The 18,041-nt window shown below is 43.1% G+C and overlaps 1 protein-coding gene across 4 annotated transcripts in view; it reads right to left on the bottom strand.

Moving 5' to 3' along the window:
• Nucleotides 1-1,117: 1,117 nt before the first annotated feature.
• The window catches only part of LCLAT1 (lysocardiolipin acyltransferase 1), a 113,289-nt gene continuing 96,365 nt past the window's right edge, over nucleotides 1,118-18,041 (bottom strand). For all 4 annotated transcript variants that reach the window (XM_017730136.1, XM_017730135.1, XM_017730133.1 and 1 more), the window contains one exon: nucleotides 1,118-5,256. In XM_017730136.1, the coding sequence (XP_017585625.1) occupies nucleotides 4,748-5,256 (509 nt within the window). In that variant the 3' untranslated portion in view covers nucleotides 1,118-4,747. The remainder of the gene's footprint in view (nucleotides 5,257-18,041) is intronic.

Raw genomic sequence — 18,041 nt, 5'->3', positions numbered from 1 at the left:
TTTGTGAGGAAACCAAGAGGAAGGGACAGCCACATTTCCAGAGTGCCAAGCCATTCATTTTGACTTTGGGGAACTCATTTGAATGCTCTGAGAATACACAGACATGGCCAATATCACCTCCAGCTGCGCTGTCTGCTACCAGGGTCTCCGTTTCTTCTTTCTGACACAGGATACCTGCTGGAGATGTGGGGCTTTCCCTAGGGCCATTATGGCAAGGCTATTCCCAACTGGGTAATGAGGAGCTGAGAAACAGCCCTTGTGCCTCTACATCAGAGTAGCACTCAAGCAATGGAGAGAGAAACCAAGGGGCCTGAGACCTGAAGTTACATTAAAAAAAGGTCCTCTAAGAACATGAACTTTGCCATAGATCATTTCTTGTGTCAGTAATTACATGGGAGGTAACAGAATATGGCTAAAATGGAGGACTTACCCACCTACCACTGCCTAAGGCTATTCTTTAACAATCCTGGTTAAGCAGCACAGCAAGGCTGAAGCTGAGCTGTGGTTCTTGGACACTCAAAGGTTTCTGTGCCCCTTTATGTAGATGCTGAAAAGGCTGGCAGAGAATTTTTCCTATATTTTACAGCTGCTTGTGAGAGTCTCCTTTCTCATGCAAGCTAGCTGTAAACAGTGTAGGGGGTTTTTGTAAACCAAGACTTTTATCTCACAGGTGCAAACTTGTTATGCACAGTCTTGTTCTCCACACTGAAGAAAATATTTTGAAATAGGTGTCGTAGCATTCAGCCAATCACTCTGGGAGGTGTATGGTCAATACATGTCAATATGGTCAATATCCAATAATGTCATTTCTCTATTGTGAACCAAGTTACATAAATGAGGTGATAATTAATTAAATAACCCCATTTATCCTGGGCTTCTGTGTCGCTCTTCGCACCGTCCCTGCGGACAACAGTGACACCTTTACATGAAGAAGCTGGAAGGGAGGGTAGAGCCAGATGCCCCTTTCCAGCCTCCCATGGAGAGATGGGGGATTCTTCTTCCCTCAACAGCCACAAACCATGAGTGGAGCATCGAAATGGACACCAGTCTGCCTGAGCCAGTCAGCCATATGACTGAAGACAAGTGCAGTAAAAAGAAAAGAGCAAAATTAAACACATGCAATGCTTCAGGTCTTTATTGTTGCTGTAGAGTAACTGGTACATGGTTAAAACATTCTAATAATATTATCAGTGAAATCTGAAAACTAAGGCTTTCTCCTGGTGTTTCCTTTCACACAGTGCACATATAAAATCAAGTTATAAAAACATGGATCATTTTTAAACAACACTGATTGATGCAATGCACAAAACTAGGAACTACATCTCCTATGATCAAGACAACACCTTACAGAGCAGCTTTGGGCCTTGCAGCTTTGAAGCCAAGATAAAAATGTCTTGGCCTGACATGCTGCTACCCAGATGAGCCTGATGACACACACAGATGGCAGGATTTCAACCTTCTGTTCCGAGCAGAGAGAAAGAAACCCCCTGATGCTGATGAGGAAACATTTGATTGAGCAAAGGGGAAGCAGCGTCCTTAAAACACAGCCTTGATCCCAAACAATATATACAAGACCCAGCAAGATCTGTAGGTCCTGCAGACAGAGCTCAGAGGTGCAGCTGCTGGGCTACGAGAGAAGGTGAACTGGGACAAACCAGCTACTGAGACGAGTCCCAGTGCCAATCCATGTCTCATGGAAGAGGGTGATGTGATTCCTGGAGTACTAGCACCTTTAGCCCAATAGCATTGAAAAAATTTCAAAGTGATTTACCCAGCACAGAATCACAGAATGATTTAGGCGAGAAAAGATCACTGAGTCCAACTGTAAACCCAGCACTGCCAAGTCCATCACTAAACCATGTCCCTAAATGCCATCTTGGTGATCTTTGAAAAGGGAGACAGGGTAGGAACAAAGTACTCTCCAAGAAATCTGTATATTAGAACCTTTTGAGTAAAAAGCTACATTTTCACCAAAGGAAAAAAAATAATTCTTCCCCCAGTTCCTTAATCACTTTTTATACAAAGAATCTTCTCTATCCACAAAGTTTTTAGTTTTTGTTCAACGTTTTTCCCATCTTGCATTTCTAATTGACCTGGAAAACGATGCACATAATATAAACATTTACATCAGACACAAACCCAACACCCTTCCCTGTGAGAGGAGGATTCTTCACTCACCACTCACTCTGCATCACGGGCATTGCAAACGTGACATTACCAGCTGACAAGCAGATTATTCTTTCTCTTTGATCCAAACACGTGAGAGAGGAAGACAAGTTACAGATTTTGCAGGATGTTTTTACCACATTACAGTAGGTCACATTTTTGGCTCCAGCTGGGAGAAAGCCCCTTGTAAGGGTCAACGATGGATTGCATTGACTTCATTTTCAGAGCTCAACTTTAACTACACACAGACATAAATCCTGTACTGTGCCATGACCAAGACTCACACTGGTGTTCCTGATACATTTGATGACACCACAAAGTTCTCTGAATGACTGAGAAAAGCATAGCTGGTATTTTATGTCACCAACACATGAACCTGTCCTCTGAAGTCATTCCTGAAGATTATGTTAAGGCTATTGGAGTAGGCTGCCTATGGTTACTCCTGGTATGAAAGCACAGCCGTGGCTCAGGGCAGACTGGAAGAAGCCTTTTAGGTCTCCTCTGCATTAACCACAAATGAGGCTTTTAGGTTTTCCCTTGCAGTGGGTTACCTGAATGTGCAGGGTATTAGCTGAAGAAAAACCAGGCTATGGAGGTTTAAGCTGCAACCATGCCTGTGATATCACAGAACTGCTTTAAAAAAAGACCTCAAGGCGCAGAAATGACCTCCTTCCCCTCATGACAATGCAACACCAGTTGTCAGGTACACAAATACAAACACGAAAAAATCATTAAGAAACATAACCCTAAATAGAAACCTAGTTTTATTATTTTTAAGAAAAAAGGGATTAAAAAAATTGGAGTAAAACAGATGGCTTCAAGTACTTTCCGCATAATAAACTATTAGTTTTTATAAGCATAGATTAAAAAAGACTTGTCACCTTGCAAGGGACAGCTGAATAGAGGCTGGTGATTCGTTCAAAAAATGGTCTTTGAAACAAACACATTAGACAACATGCTTAGTGTTGTAATTTAGAAGCAAACAGGTGTGTCCACCACGCCGACCCAACACTTGAGATATGCAGCACAGTACGAGATACATTTTGCACTCTGGACTTGCATATTTCACAGCAATGCCAGTCAACAAACGGAGCCAGGCCATCTGGGTCCAGCTCAAACAAGCCCTCATGCAATAAAGAACAAACACTTAGTAAGTGAGGAAGGTTTTGCAGCAATACAATTGTCAAGTTGCCTAATTTTTGAGGTTGCAAAACAATCTAACCTGAAGACCTGAAGTGTCTCCAAAGTGCTGGCAATGTTTTTGTCTTTTTCTGTGTGAGCATGAATATTACTTTTATTATATATGACAAGGGATACACTTGAAAGTGCCTTGTCTAAGACTTCAGGTTTTCTGAATGGCATGAAAATAAGGGAGAGTACCATAATGTGAGCCCCAGAAGAACCCCCCAAAAATTGCGAAGGAGGTTGAAAAAGTGATGTCATCAGGCAAACAAAGCCAGTGTGCAAAGGGAAGATGCAGCTCTTCCCTGTGCTAAGTCTAAAACCCAAACCCATCTCTTGTACCACCAAGGAGAGAACTTTTGCATTTCAACAGGTCTGTCTGACATGCACTGAACAAGCAGTCTTCCTGCTTATGTACATGGACACGTGAAATGCCAAAGGAAGCAATGTGAAAACCAAAATTAATACAAAAAAAAAAAGGTATCTTGCCTACTCTAAAAATGAAATAAAATGCTTTCAGCCAAAGAATGTCTACAAAGATACAAGGAAACCTTTTTGAAAAACATTTTCCAGTTACTCAGAGAGGAACAGCTATTTCTGCCTCTGTGAGAAAAAAATACCATTAAACCAATAAAAACCAGCTCCCCTATCCTGCAGCTCTGCATACTACAGTAGGAACAAGTCTCCCACAGCTAACAGGGAGACTAAAACAGAAAGAAACAGTGAGAGAGAAAAACTTAGCTGCACAGGTCTATTAAATAATCAGCAAACACTTAAATGGAGACAGAGCGAGCACTGTACTGTTTTCTGTACTATGACACAAGACTGCAAGGCTTGAAAATCCTCCTGAGTGACCAAGCCAGAACAGTTGAATAGTTGGTAGGTTCAGTAGTGTTTGGAAAAGCTTATGCAAAAATATTACTTCAAAATAAGTTTGAGTATTTGAAATAGAAAAAAGAAACAGAACAACTTCTTCAACTTTCACCTACCATCAAAACTTACCAGTTTTCCAAATCCGGTGCTTACTTCATGCCAATGTGACTACAAAGAAATCGTACATCTGCCTCTCTTAGCCAACTGTTTGGGTTTCTACATGAAACTTCAGTGCATGTCACATTTATTAATGTCCTTATGATTGTTCAATAATCCAGCAATTTGTTTCCTAATGACAGCAGAATGCAGTTGCTAGCTGCTTGTGAGAGCAATGTCGAAATTACATTCAGAGATTAAAAACTACCATTTTCACGTGTAGCAATAACTAACATTTTTCTTTCTCTTCACAGAATCATGTGCAAATGCCTAACAATGGCGATAGTAAAAGACAATTCTCATGCAAAAATTGTTCCCTGTGCATCAAATTTTCAGGGCATCTCAAAACCACCCTTCCTTGACCCCAGAACTAATTGATTTTTACTTTTGTGTCGTGAAATTTCTGTTGCTTTTTAAAATACCGATGGCAAGCGAGTTCAATGAGTTCCAGCCCACCAAATATCTTTTGCTGCACAACGAAAAAGATGACCATGGCTGCAAAGTACCACTGTGCAAAGCTGTACAGGTACAGCAGCACGAGCATTCCCAGTGGGAACACCGTCCAGTACAGCAGCGAGGCGCACTTCACCGCCAGGACCCTGAGCTCGGATTTACAGGGCGGGACAATGCTCTGCCCCGTGGCACTGAAGCGTTTTCCACCTTCGTAGAAGTGTCGCAGTCTCTCCTCTTTCTCTTCCCAGCGCTTCTGGCACCAAAGCTGCAGCTCCTCCTTAGAAGTGGGCACTGTCTCTATGGGGTATCTCTGGACGTGGAAGTGAATCTCCTTTGGGAAGTTTCCTTTCAAAAGGTGCTTCTCTGTCTGAGGAATGTTTTGGGGGTATGCCACAGTGATGTCATGGATGGCATCGAGATTGTCACCTAGAAGAAAGGTTTGGGGGAAAAAAGATGAATACAGATCATGCAACACTCAGAACACTAATCTGCTTCAAGACATGAGTGAAAACTGTCCAAATTATGGCAGAAATCCCAGAGATACATTAACTATGCAGACTGTGTTTCACCCGCTAGAATATCTGAAGGCTGAGAGGTTGAACTTTTCCCAATCACTGCACGTTCTGAATCTGAACAAAAAGCTTTGGGAACAAGATTATACACAGCACACACTAATGCAGAATTACAATAGTAAGAGAATTAAGTCAAATGTAAAGGAGAGAAGATGCACATCTGGTCTTGGAAAACAAGAGCTGTATGTGAGTCTGACGTTCAGCTGTTTGGGTAAAGGGAGCATAGCTAACCATTCAAACAGCAATTGCAGAGTAGAAATTCAAGGGGATATTGATGAAAAAACCCCTACTCTTCATTAGCATGCCTGATTGAGCCAACATTTTTGAAAGGATATCAGTATTGCCAAAGCAGGGCTTGCTAGAGCATCCCTTGTACTAAGTGTTTTTACATTTTGCACTTTCTAAATACCGTCTTTATCCCCCAGCCTCTGAACAGACATTCTTTTTAGATTTCATAAAGTAAATTCTGCTAGTGTAAAACTGATCTAAAAATAGGCATGTGGTGCACTGGACGTTGCATAACTGTTAAGTTCTGCCAGCAGTGATTTATGTTGCTGTTTTTATTTGGCTGGCTGGCTAAGGGCAAAATAGAATTGGAGACTAAAAGCCGTCTCCAGTTGCAGCAACTGAAGACCTTTGTTCTCACAGATGATGCCACCTCTTGCAAAGATGATCAAAACCTACTCTTTAGCCTCACTCTTCGTTTTCATTTCCTCCCCGTCCCTGGCATTTTGGTTTTCCTTTACAGCCCTAAAAATGACAGGGCCAGAATAGAAAGTTACTTTAAAAGGCCATGTTCAAAATGATGTATCTAAAGCTCAACTCCAAATATCACAAGAAGGGGAAAAAACCCTATTCAGCCTTTCAGAGTATTTTATGATTGTGCTGTTTTGAAACGATCTCTCGGACAGTTTTGTGGCAGGTTACTTGGGGTTTTAAAGAGATTTATATGGCTCCCTGGAGGTCTATCAGGGAAAAACTCAATATTCCATCTTTTGTCTAGCTCTGGGATCACCTCTGAACTGAGCAGAGAATCCCGGTGTTCTGCACAGGTACAATCTTTCAGATCTCCTTCCAAGAGATGCCAAAATTGGACATGTCTTAGATGCCCAGCCCCAGCAAAGGGAAATAATGGTCAACCTGTTGCACCTTAGCACAAAACGTTTTAGTTTTGAGAACAGCTTGCACTTTTCCTCCCCTATTCCAAATACTTCTACCATCAGAATTACAGTCATCCTACAGGACAGACATCCACCCCTTAGTTCCTGGCCCAACCAGGGGAAGGGCTGCTACACAAAAAACCTCCAAGAGATTTCCGTCTCTTACAATCTCCTTCCGCCCAATCCTCCATAGCTTCCCAGCTCTAGTGGAACATAAAACCTACACACTTTACCCCAAGAGGGAGGCCAGAAAGGTCCAGTCTTCCTGATATCCTTGCATCAAAAAAGCCTTTTATGAGAAGAGTTTTTGGCTAGATGAGTTTCTTGCACATCTTGCAGTCATTCATGTCTGGGCAGCTGAACTATCAGTCTGCCAACTACATGAACTACTTGAAAAATCAAGGCTTGACATTTAAGGGCCACCGGCATACAGATCACAGATAATAAATCATCAGATATGCTTAGGACACAGATTTTCTGACTCTGTGCAAGCAGCACTAGCAGGACTCCCTGCACTCACACAGCTGGTCTGATCTCTTTGGTATGCAGGTGTATTTCTCTCCATGAATTCCTGATCAGAAATAGGAAAGCCTCTACTCCTTGCCTATGGATCCATAGCATCCCCAGACAAGATACCTTCCAGTGGGGCTTCCCACCAGACTCTAGAAGGTCTAGACTACAATATGGCTTCTTAGTCAGCCAGAACAAAGTTCAGAGCTGCACACAGGAGGGTGAACGTTACTTTTTCCACATGTGGGGAAATTGAGGCAAAGGAGGTTTACCTGGCCTGCTCTGTGTGTCCAGCTGGAACCAGTATCTCCTAATTCCAGCTACAAGGTTCATCTATGAAAGTGTATTTTACACAAGAAGAAAAGAAACATCAAAGGCAAATTTAGCATATCTGAAAGAGCAGAAATATCAGAAAGAGAGAAGACCAGAATACTGGGTTTCTTATGCAACAGACCCCTTGCTTGGGTCATACATATTTAAGAACTCCACACAAATGGCAGCCTGAAGCTTTAATTCCCTGGCAAGGCAAGTTACAAGACAATCTGCTAAGAGGAAGAAAAGTCACCACAGCAGATGAAGGTAGACCATTCATGAGAAGGGACAAAATTCCCTTAGGCTAGGTTTAATCAGGCAGCTCTGAACCTGCATCCTTGGAGCATCTTTACCGTCTCTTCCCCTGTGAAGTTAGGCTGTTGTCTCTGCAATCTGGAGATACCTAACAGCACGTGTTTCAGGTCAATAGCAAAGTGCCAGTCAACCAGAAAATCAAGTGATCCTAAGTGAAGACACAGGGCAGTCACTGACTTAAAGATGTTTTTTCCACCTGAATTTAAAGACCTGCTTCAAAAACCTGTTTCTGCTCATTTTAAGAAAAAATTTCCCTAAGGGAAACTGCATCATCCTACTTCTCTAGTAGGTCAAAAAAGAAATAAGCAAACTCAGATACTTAAATATCTGTTCATAGCTCAGAGAAGCTGTTGGAGGACAAAACACTTCTTGCAATATTTTTAGTGACATCTGAGGATCATCTTTGTCCTGTGTGTATCCATGACCCCTTGAGGAAGGAATGAAGGACAAAGGAAATCAAATAATGTTCAGAGATTTGCATCTGAAATCTAATTAAACTAAGAAACTGCCATTTAGGCTAAAATGTCAGGCAGGTAGCCCAGCTCCTCAGGACAAACAGAAACACCAATTTCAGTAGCTTTACAGTCTCAAAACTCTCTTCCTGCAGTAGAACTATGTATCCTTCATACCCATGAATAATATTTTGTCCTATGCTTTATTAAAACACCTCAGAAAAGGAAAGCTTACTGCAGTGCTCAGGAGTGAATATAAAGTCTGTTTCAAATTATTGTTAAGCGGCTGTAAACTGCACAACATGCAGACGATGATTAATCCATGTGGCAGTCTCCATTTTGGGATGACAAAATGCCTCAAAAGCACTATTCTTTAACTTACTGAACTTTCTGTGCCCTAATCAAAGTTATTTATATTTCAGCTCCGTTGATACACGACGTTACTTCAGGCGATTACAATGCACAGCTGGTTGCTTTGGGCACTGTGCTCAGAGGTGGCACAGGGAGAACTTGACCAGGCTCAGGATGAAAATACCAGCATCAGAGAAAGACATGTTTTTTAAAGAAACACCTCCAAGGAAAAATGAGGACGTTTTCCTTCACTACACCAGTTGTTCCATCAGAATTTTTACCCTGCAGTATCTGGTAGCCCAGTACAGCTCAGTTTCTGAAGCCCCCTGCCCCAGCAAACCTGAGCACACAATCCCAATATGCTCACACACAACACAAGTGTACTATACATGGGCACAGCCAGCCAGCCACGGGCCAACATGGACAGAAAACAGCTCTCAAGCAAACAAAATGGCCCCATGGTGTTCCCCTCTCTGGCTCATTAGGATAAAGACCTGTCAGAGGGAATGAGACACAGGCTGTGGATGCCTCTATTACTGCCTGTCGCCAGCCTATGCTGCAGCTGGCCCGGATCCTTGGTTCTCCCAGGTGCTGGTACACCTGGACACACGAGCCCCCAGGGCCACAGTCCTTCTGCAGTGCTGGTCCAGACTCCTTGCACGCACTGCTGACCTCTCCAGTAACTGGCTTTGCACACTGAGGGCCATCCAGTAGCTGGTCTTTGGATCCTCTCTTTTTCAGCTGCCTGTTCCTTCCCTAAACATCCCATCATAAGCCTTGTCCAAACCCCAAATGCTCCTCTTTGGCATCCTGTAGTGACTCCCAGAGCCCTGCCCCAGTCCGTAAGGTGATGGACAAGGCCCTCTCGCTGTGACAGGTGTCACTCCTGGCCCATGGGCTGATGGCCCCCCGGTGACAGCCCTTGGAGGAGCTGGGCTAAGGGTTCTGTTCCTCCATCTGAGCTTTGGGGTTTTCCCTGCCTGCCCTTCTGCCTCTGTGCTCCCTTGTATGGGTCCAGACAAACCTTTTATCTCATTACCTATTATAAACTTTACAACCAAGAGCCTCTTACTAAGTTCAAAATAAAGATGTTACAGGTAAACTGAAAATTACTTTTAATTGTGTGTTCAATAATACCATGACAACACAGTATTTTAATTCTAGGGGAAAAAACCCAGCCTGAATATAAAAGGCAGGATTAAATTATTTTCAGCTTCCTTCAAACACATTCACAAAGAGAATATTGCAGTGCAGCTACAATTGCAGACAACTGCCAGAGGTGAAGCTCAGCCCTACAGCACGATCCCAAATAAGTGGAATAAGCCCCTGGTCCTGGATGGATGGGCCCTTTCCCTGTGCTAAAGCATTGCTTGGGAGCTCAAGCACAGCCTGTTTCTCAGTTCTGACTCACACCAACTACAAGGACACTTGCTCCTACCCAGCAATGCTGAGCAAGCTCACTGCGAGACAAAGAGATCTGTACAAACAGGGACTCGAGGGCCAAAATGATTCAGAACAGGAGCTCTGAAAGCCAAAATGACCACCAGTGAGCTACAAAAGATGATGGCCCCAAGGCAAATCCATGCAATGAACTGCTCAGACTCTCAGCAGCCTCAAAGGTGAATTCGAGTCTCCTTAGCATTAACAGGGGTGGCTGTTACCCATTTCTATCCCTAGAAAGGATCTCAGCAACCCTAATTTGTCCTACTTTAGTTATCACTGACATTCCTTTAAACCTTACAAGGATTATACCATCTCTTCCCCTGCTCTGATCCAGCAGAGAGGATGCTATTCTTAACCAGGGTACATCACAGCAGCAGCTGATGAGCTGCTGAGCCACCAGGGGAGAGGCACACGGAGATGCTCTCACAACAGAATATTCATTCTTCAATTAAGCTGCTCTGTTGAAAGTGGGACCTCTATGCGAGGCCCTTATCCATTCATTCCATCTCCCAGCTCAATGTAACTGCTTTCTGCTGCAAAGTCCCTTCACTGCACAGCTCCAGATATTTCATACACTTCCAGGCTTCCATAAAACACTGGCAGTCACTCGCCCACCTATGCCTTAATATCCTCCACCCTATACATATTTCCTTAGGAAACTCGACAGGAGGAGGCTTGGCACTTCTATAAATAAACTGATCAGCAAGGTCATCAAAGAAAAGATAGAAACAAGTAGAAGAAAACTTGTCAGGTTATCCAATATGTGAGTATTGTATGTCAGCCTTAGATACACTTTTAGACATTAAAACAAAAGCCATCTAAAACTGCTTACTGGGAAATATTACTGTCTTGGCTCACGAGATTTAAGTGATTTTTCTCTGAGAACACAGTATCAGGAGGGAGCAGCTTCAAGGATTTACAGCCCCTCCTGGGAAGTATCATGCTTGTGAGGATTTAAAACCTCAGGCAGCCCTCCTTAAAGCAGCGGTGTCAGCTGGGGTTAATCTAAATCACTTTCAACTCAGTAGTTATTGGAAATCTTTTTTAGGTAAGTGTAGCAATCAAATAAGCAAACAAAAAAAGACAGAATGATAATGCTGGCTTTGATTAACAGAGAAGAGTGATCCTGCATACCAATTCTTTCTATACCTATCTGATTTTCCACTGGCATTGTGATACAAGGAGAGAGGGAGACCTTCCACCTGCTGACACGAAGGAGTTAAGGACACTGCACCTCTAGTCCCTGAGGGTGGGAGCCAGGGGAAAGGACAGCCCTGTCTGCTTTCTGCTCCCCAGTAGGAAGGAAATGTGCTCTGGGTGCTGCATACAGGAATAGAGGACTACTGGGATCCCACCCCAGGAACCTCCAGCCCAGATAGTAAAAAGATCAAGACATCCAAGGATATGCTCACAGCTATCAGCAACCATTACATGTGCTTAATTCTTCCCCTAAATACATTTAAATCACATCGTTTTGCAGCCTGATGCTACATCTCATTAATGTGTAAACAATACCACTAACTGAAGTTGCTGAGAGAGTGGTGGTGGGGAGGGAGATCAGCTTTGACTTTGAAATCTCTGTAAATACCTCATTTAATTACTTTAAGACCAGACAGAATGTTATCATCATCTAATCTGATCTCCCGAATGACATAGGAGCTTATGCGGAATGCTTTTGCTTTTGCCATGGGATGTGGTGAGACAGACATCCGCACTGCCCTAAAGCTTTTACCATGAGATAAGCAATTCCCCATACTAATCAGGGGGGCGTGTATGTGTCTGTGTACATTATTTTTGTACTTCTACTTCCTGACCACGTAACTTGGCTAAATTAGAGAGCTGTCTGCTCACAGAGGTAAGTGGTGGTATGATCTGTCAACTTCGTAAGTTGCTCCTGAACAAACTCAACCTACTCAGTTTCTGAAATCTCAATATGAAACGTGGCTTTTAAAGCTCAAATCCCTTTAACAGCTTTTTGAATATCTTCTAATATTTCAATATACTTTTCAAAGCCTGGGTGCTGGAAACAGTAGAATTTTCAAAAAATGGCCTCATTAAGTCCATACACAGGCATCTAGTACTAACATTCCTACTTGCTTCTTGTTTTTCCAGTCTTGCCTGTGATAGAGCCTGAGATTCTCTCACCCCAGGCTGGTGTCTGCTAATTGGCTCCACCAGCTGCATCCTGGGCTGCATCGAAAGCAGCGTGGCCAGCAGGTCTAGGGAGGGGATTCTCTCCCTCTGCTCTGCTCTAGTGAGACCCCACCTGGAGTGCTGCATCCAGCTCTGGGGTCCCCGGCATAAGAAAGACACGGACCTGTTGGAGTAAGGCCAGAGGAGGCCATGCAGATGCTCAGAGCGCTGGAGCATCTCTGCTACAGATAGGCTGAAAGAGCTGGAGTTGTTCAGCCTGGAGAAGAGCCCCATGGAGACCTCAGAACACCTTCCAGTACCTGAAGGGGGCTACAAGAGAGCTGGAGAGGGACTTTTTATAAAGCATGTAGTGACAAGACAAACAGGAATGGCTTTAAAGTGAAGGAGGGTAGGGTTAGATCAGATAGTAAGAGGAAATTCCTCACTGTGAGAGTGGTGAGACACTGGCACAGGTTGCCCAAAGAAATTGTGGATGCCCCATCACTTGAGGCATTCAAGGCCACGTTGCATAGGGCTTGGAGGAACCTGATCTAGTGGAAGGTGTTCCTGCCCATGGCAGAGGGCTTGGAACAAGATGAACTTTAACGTCCCTTCCAACCCAAGCCATTCTATGATTTTTGATTCATATTTATTGCTTGAACACGTCTCTCCCCTTGCCCTCTCCATCAGTCAATTAATAAGAGGGACCGCCATTAAGCCTGCCAGCTCCCTTGCAGCTCTCCAAACCGAATCAGATGGTTTAATATGGAGTAGTCCAGTTATGTTATGAGAAGTCAGTACTGTGGGAAACCTAGGAGCAGACCAAGAAGTATCTTATCCTGATCTGCAAGTTAAGATGTATCAAGTGCTAAACTGATCCTTAGTTTGTGGATTAATCTGGATGAAAATACTGGGCATGGGAGTTGAAGCCAAACACAGAAGATTCAGCTCAGAATTATTGCAGGCATTGTTTACACATTGTGCTTTACAGGATAAATACAAGTATGGGTCGTGGTGGTGGATTTAATGCATTTCAGGACAGCTTACAACCCCCACCAAGGTTTCCCAGATAAAACTCAGCCTTGCCACCTCTCCAGACACAGGGCCTCTTGACCCTGCTGCTGTCAAAGTCACAGCCAGCTGGTTTGAAACATCTCACGTGGCTCCTGTCAACACAAACCCATTAATGACTTCAGGAACCGAGGCTGCTTGTTTAAAAAAGAAATCTCTGTGCAGATGAGGGAAGGATGTGCATGGGAAGGTGGGGATCCGGCCTTGGCAACAGGGAATGATCCAGTGGCTCCATCCACAAGACTGCCCAGGAGCTGCTGCTCCTCAGTCTTCCCTCCCTGACTCTGAAGGGTTATTTTACAAATTGCAAAGCAAAAGCTGGTCGAGCTATAAATAAAACACAAAAATATGTGGAGAGAAGGGAATGAAGGGATAAAGGGGTTGGAATAACAAGTTATTTCAGTCACTAGAGATGACCAGGCAAAACTGACTCACCACTCTTTACTCTATCATTCCCAAACTATATTTATCAAATCCAGATAACAAAAATGCCATGTTTATTCCTTTGCCTGCATATCTGCTCTCTCCCAGCCTCCCATACTACAAGTCTTCTCTACACACACATGTGGGATTTGGTTTTCAAAGGTATGTTACAAGTTAGGTAGAAGAAGACACGCTGTTTCTAGGCTTATAGGACACCATTAGTTTTTCAAACAGAAAAATGATGTTTCATGTAACAGAGAGACACTGACATTCTGGTATGCAACTTTCCAGCTCCTCTGAGCTCGAACATGCATTTCCCGGCAAACTGCCAACCAGCTCAGACAAGAATCACAATTACGCTTGAAATGAAGATAATTTACTACACTTCAGTGAAATCTTTTCAAAAAACATCATGTGTACTCTACCTTGTCACGATAAGATGTCTTGCCAGGCAGGCAAATGTACCTAAATTAGGAAATGGCTGAGTTATTTTTATTTTTTAAAAAAATGCTAAACTACTCATCCAGGTATTTCTGGAAAGCTAAGTATCATTACAATTAAGTAAAAATAAGACACCAACTACCCTTAAAATAAATCATACACAAACATATAGAGCTTATTCTTATCTTTAACATAACAGACTATCCACCTAATTCTTCTGTTATTTGTTGGGCATTTCAAATCCCTGGGAGTCTGAGAAAGAAGTAATCCACCCCTGTACACTTATTTCTTTGCTGTCTGCTTGAATGAACAATCTCTCTCCAATGCAGATGAAATTAAGCATCAATCTCTACAACAGAAAACACATTCCTATTTGAGGTAATGCAGTTCTACCAGAATCCAGCTGTTGTATCTGCAATTTCCACTGCCATTTCTGACTGGCCTCACTGAGTTAACAGTAAAGCAAAACACTCTGGAGCAGTTTACATACACAACTGTCATACCAATGATGCTCAACATTGCAGGATGTTGCTGCTAGGTAAACAATGGAGCTGGCTTAAACCCTGGAATTTTTGGAGAAGAAAAGTGGTACATTTTTAACGATGCGAGCAGTAGCAGTAGGTATGAATTGTCCTGTTGTAGTACAACAGCATATGCAGGCTTTTGGGATCCCAATTAAAACACAAGCATTAAAGAGGTTATACTTCCCAGTCTCCCTGGTCTTCTTATTAGGTGCTATTTATTTCCCTCAATTCTTCCAAAACCCTTGCTCATACTCTTTTCAAATGCTTCTATCTCTTTTCTGTACTTCTAGGACTTGTCAGGATATAAGGTAGGAATTTTCTCATAATTTTCTCATAATTTTTAAGCACTTTCACATTGCTTCAAATAAATATTTGCCAAAACTGCAGACTGAGCATGCAACTTATTTTGAGCCTTGTCTTTGGTAAAGTCACTACAAAACTAGTGTGAGTCACTGTGAGTAGAGGAAACTAATTCACCACAGATACTCAGAAGGAAGCAGTTGTGGCAGTTCTTGCTTGGTAATCAACAGCTCAAAGTGCACCCCACCTCCTCGGAAATGCCATGGATTCTTGCTGTCCATCAGCCCTCACTTCAGGCCCGTGGAAGGATGGTGCTATGAATAGCATAACACCATCCACTGCTGTATTGCAACAGTAGCAATTAGTAAATAAATGATGACTATTAGAGAAAAGACATTTTATTCTTGGCTTCTAGTGCATTACAACTATTCTTTTTTGTAATTCAGATATGAAGGTCAGCTTCCTTTCCTCACTTTACTCTGTTTCTCCCTTTTTTCAGTAGCTACTGATGAGTACCCTTCCCTTAATTCAGTGCACTTTGCTATCCGTCCTCACTACCCACAACCAACCGCTAGAGAGAACTCTTCAGCTGTGCACTGACCTAACACTGCCTCCAACCCTGCCCCTTCACACTGTCCCAGGCATCACTCAGGGGCCTTCAGCAGCCCCAGGAAGAGCAACCTGGAATCAGGAGACAGCTCTGATTCCATGAAATATGACGGATTGGCTAGATGATATACCCAGTACCATTACATTTGGGATACCTGACACTGAAAACGCATTTTGAGATACTTGATATTACAAATACGGCCCATCCCAAACCAAAACACTAGATGAAAACATACCCTGCACCAAAAATAGAGTATGAACTGGATATTGAAAAAAACACCTGCTAGCTGCCACCTCAAATATTTGGATGGAGTGCTTCTGCAGATGTCCTGAGCCGATCTCTTGCACGCCTCACCGATTTGTGCTATTGCCATTCTTGGTCACAGTGGTTTGTTTTCATTTCTGTGTACAAAGCAGGAGGAATGCAGAACAGCACCAGCAGCCCCACAAGAAGGCATAATTTCAGCACACAGAAAACAGTGATGCTTACAAGCTCTCTCCAATGGATATAGACACTAAAGCCATATCACGCTTTAGTTTCACCTTGATTTTTAAACCCAGGACAAGGGTTTTGCTCTGAAAACATTTCATTCTCTGCTGTTAGAAGAACTTCTGTCAGGAGCATCTGTTTTATTATCTGAGTTTTCAGCTGAGGCATATTTACATAGAAATGAGCTCATCTATACATCTCCAGGAGAGAAAATGGTTTGGGGTAGAAAAGCACTCAAGTCTGAACTCAGCAGCAAAGCCCTAGTCATGAAAGAGTCAAGGAAACAGAGCCTCTAACATACTTTAATCTTCCCTTCTTTATTGTAACCCTCTAGATGTAACTTAGCCCTTTGAAATTCAACTCTAACACTGCTAATTCAATTCCCATGGTTTTTTTCCACTGCTGACTGACCACACAAACCATAGAGCCCCCTGAAACACGAGTGTACAGCACTGAGCAAAACAGGCGTTTAGACCCATGGCTGCCTGCACCAAGATATGAACTTATAGTTCCCAATCCCCTGGTGCTAAAACAGTTTCCACCAGACCACGATACACACAAGTGAACAAATCTTATTAAATTTAATCAGACCAGTACTTGGGGGAGCCATCTTAATCAGAAAGGGATTTAATGAAAAGCCGCAACGTCAATGAATACTCTTTAATTACGACTGACTAATATTTATCCACAAAGAGGAATTTGTTTCAGGATTAGTCTGAGACCTGGAAGAAGCCAACGACATCAATTTAATAATGGAATGCCTAATTAAAGTATAATGGAAACCTAATTGTGATATACTGCTTTGTAGCGCACATGATTTATTTAGAACAATTGCTTTTCACTGGGCTCATTAGGGAAAGTTAAACAAAACACAATAGTTAAAAAGAAGAGGGAAAAACAGACGCACTGGAACTTCCAAGATGATTATAATCAACTGATGAAAGACAGTGACATATTTGTCAGATAAAACACCGCCATCCCTCTGCAGGCTGTGATTAAACTTTCTAAAAAGGATAATGATTATACAGTTTCTTTCCTTCCTAATGACACAGGATGAGACCCAAACCCTACTGCAGCTACGTGGTGGAGCTCCTCTGATGGAAATGAGACATGAAGCTGAAGGGTCTGACGGCCTTTGGATCCTCCTCATGGGTAGAAGCCTCACACGCACACGTGCACCCTCCCAGCTGCGACGGAAGGAGTGAGGATAACCAGTGCAGACCCCTCCAGTCCTTCCCACCTGCAGGACCTGACTGCAGGACTGACTGTTCCTGATCAGGATGCACTTCTAAGAAGGGATGGCCCTACAGGTACCCAATGGCACATAACTGAATGTCTCCTATTTTTTTTCCCCTAAATAAAAAATAAAAAGCTGCCCAATCCATTCTTATTGAAAAACCAAACATCCTCCTGATGGCATCCTGGTGGCACTGGCATGGTGGTCCCCACAGGATACTGGGCTAGTTGTTACCCTCCCTTCACTCAAGCCAAGTTAAGGACATGCACTGTTTATCCTGCATCACATTTCTAGAGTGTCAGAGCAAACAGTGTTTCTTCCCTTCACTAGCAAAATGGTAGGAAAACTGAAGGAGGTGCTCCTCTGTCCTGCAGTGCCCTGCAGAAAATAGACATGGGGAGGTCCAGGAACAGATGAGCTTCCTCCGACAGTGACTGCTGGAAGAACAGAACAATTCCCTGAGCTCCAGCTCGGTTATGTTTAACTGGTGATGTGAGAATGGCTGTACCAATGGAAGCTGTCATGACAACAATGCCACAGAAAAGAGAAAGGGATGCTCCATACCACGGGAAGTGTGAAAACACAGTACCATGGCCTTACAGATGCATGAGGGAGTGCAGCCATTTCAAATGCACAGCACCACAAAGATCTGTCTCCAGTGATAAAATGATTTGCTAATGTTTTTCCCCAACTACTGCTATGAGTGCCTGGACAGTCATTCCTGTGCCCAGACAGAAGTTGAATTTTGGGCACCCATCTTGTACTTCCACGTGTGTGATGCTGTCAGCCAGCAGAGAAGTAAAAACCAAATTCCTTTTGCAAGGACAGCAAAAGAGTCAGATACAGGACAGTGGTTCATCTTCAGATC

The sequence above is a fragment of the Corvus brachyrhynchos genome, unplaced genomic scaffold, assembly GCF_000691975.1.
Source record: "Corvus brachyrhynchos isolate BGI_N302 unplaced genomic scaffold, ASM69197v1 scaffold101, whole genome shotgun sequence".
Lineage (NCBI taxonomy): Eukaryota > Metazoa > Chordata > Aves > Passeriformes > Corvidae > Corvus > Corvus brachyrhynchos.
The sequence above is the reverse complement of the archived record's forward strand: the minus strand, read 5'-3'. Positions and strand labels throughout refer to the sequence as shown.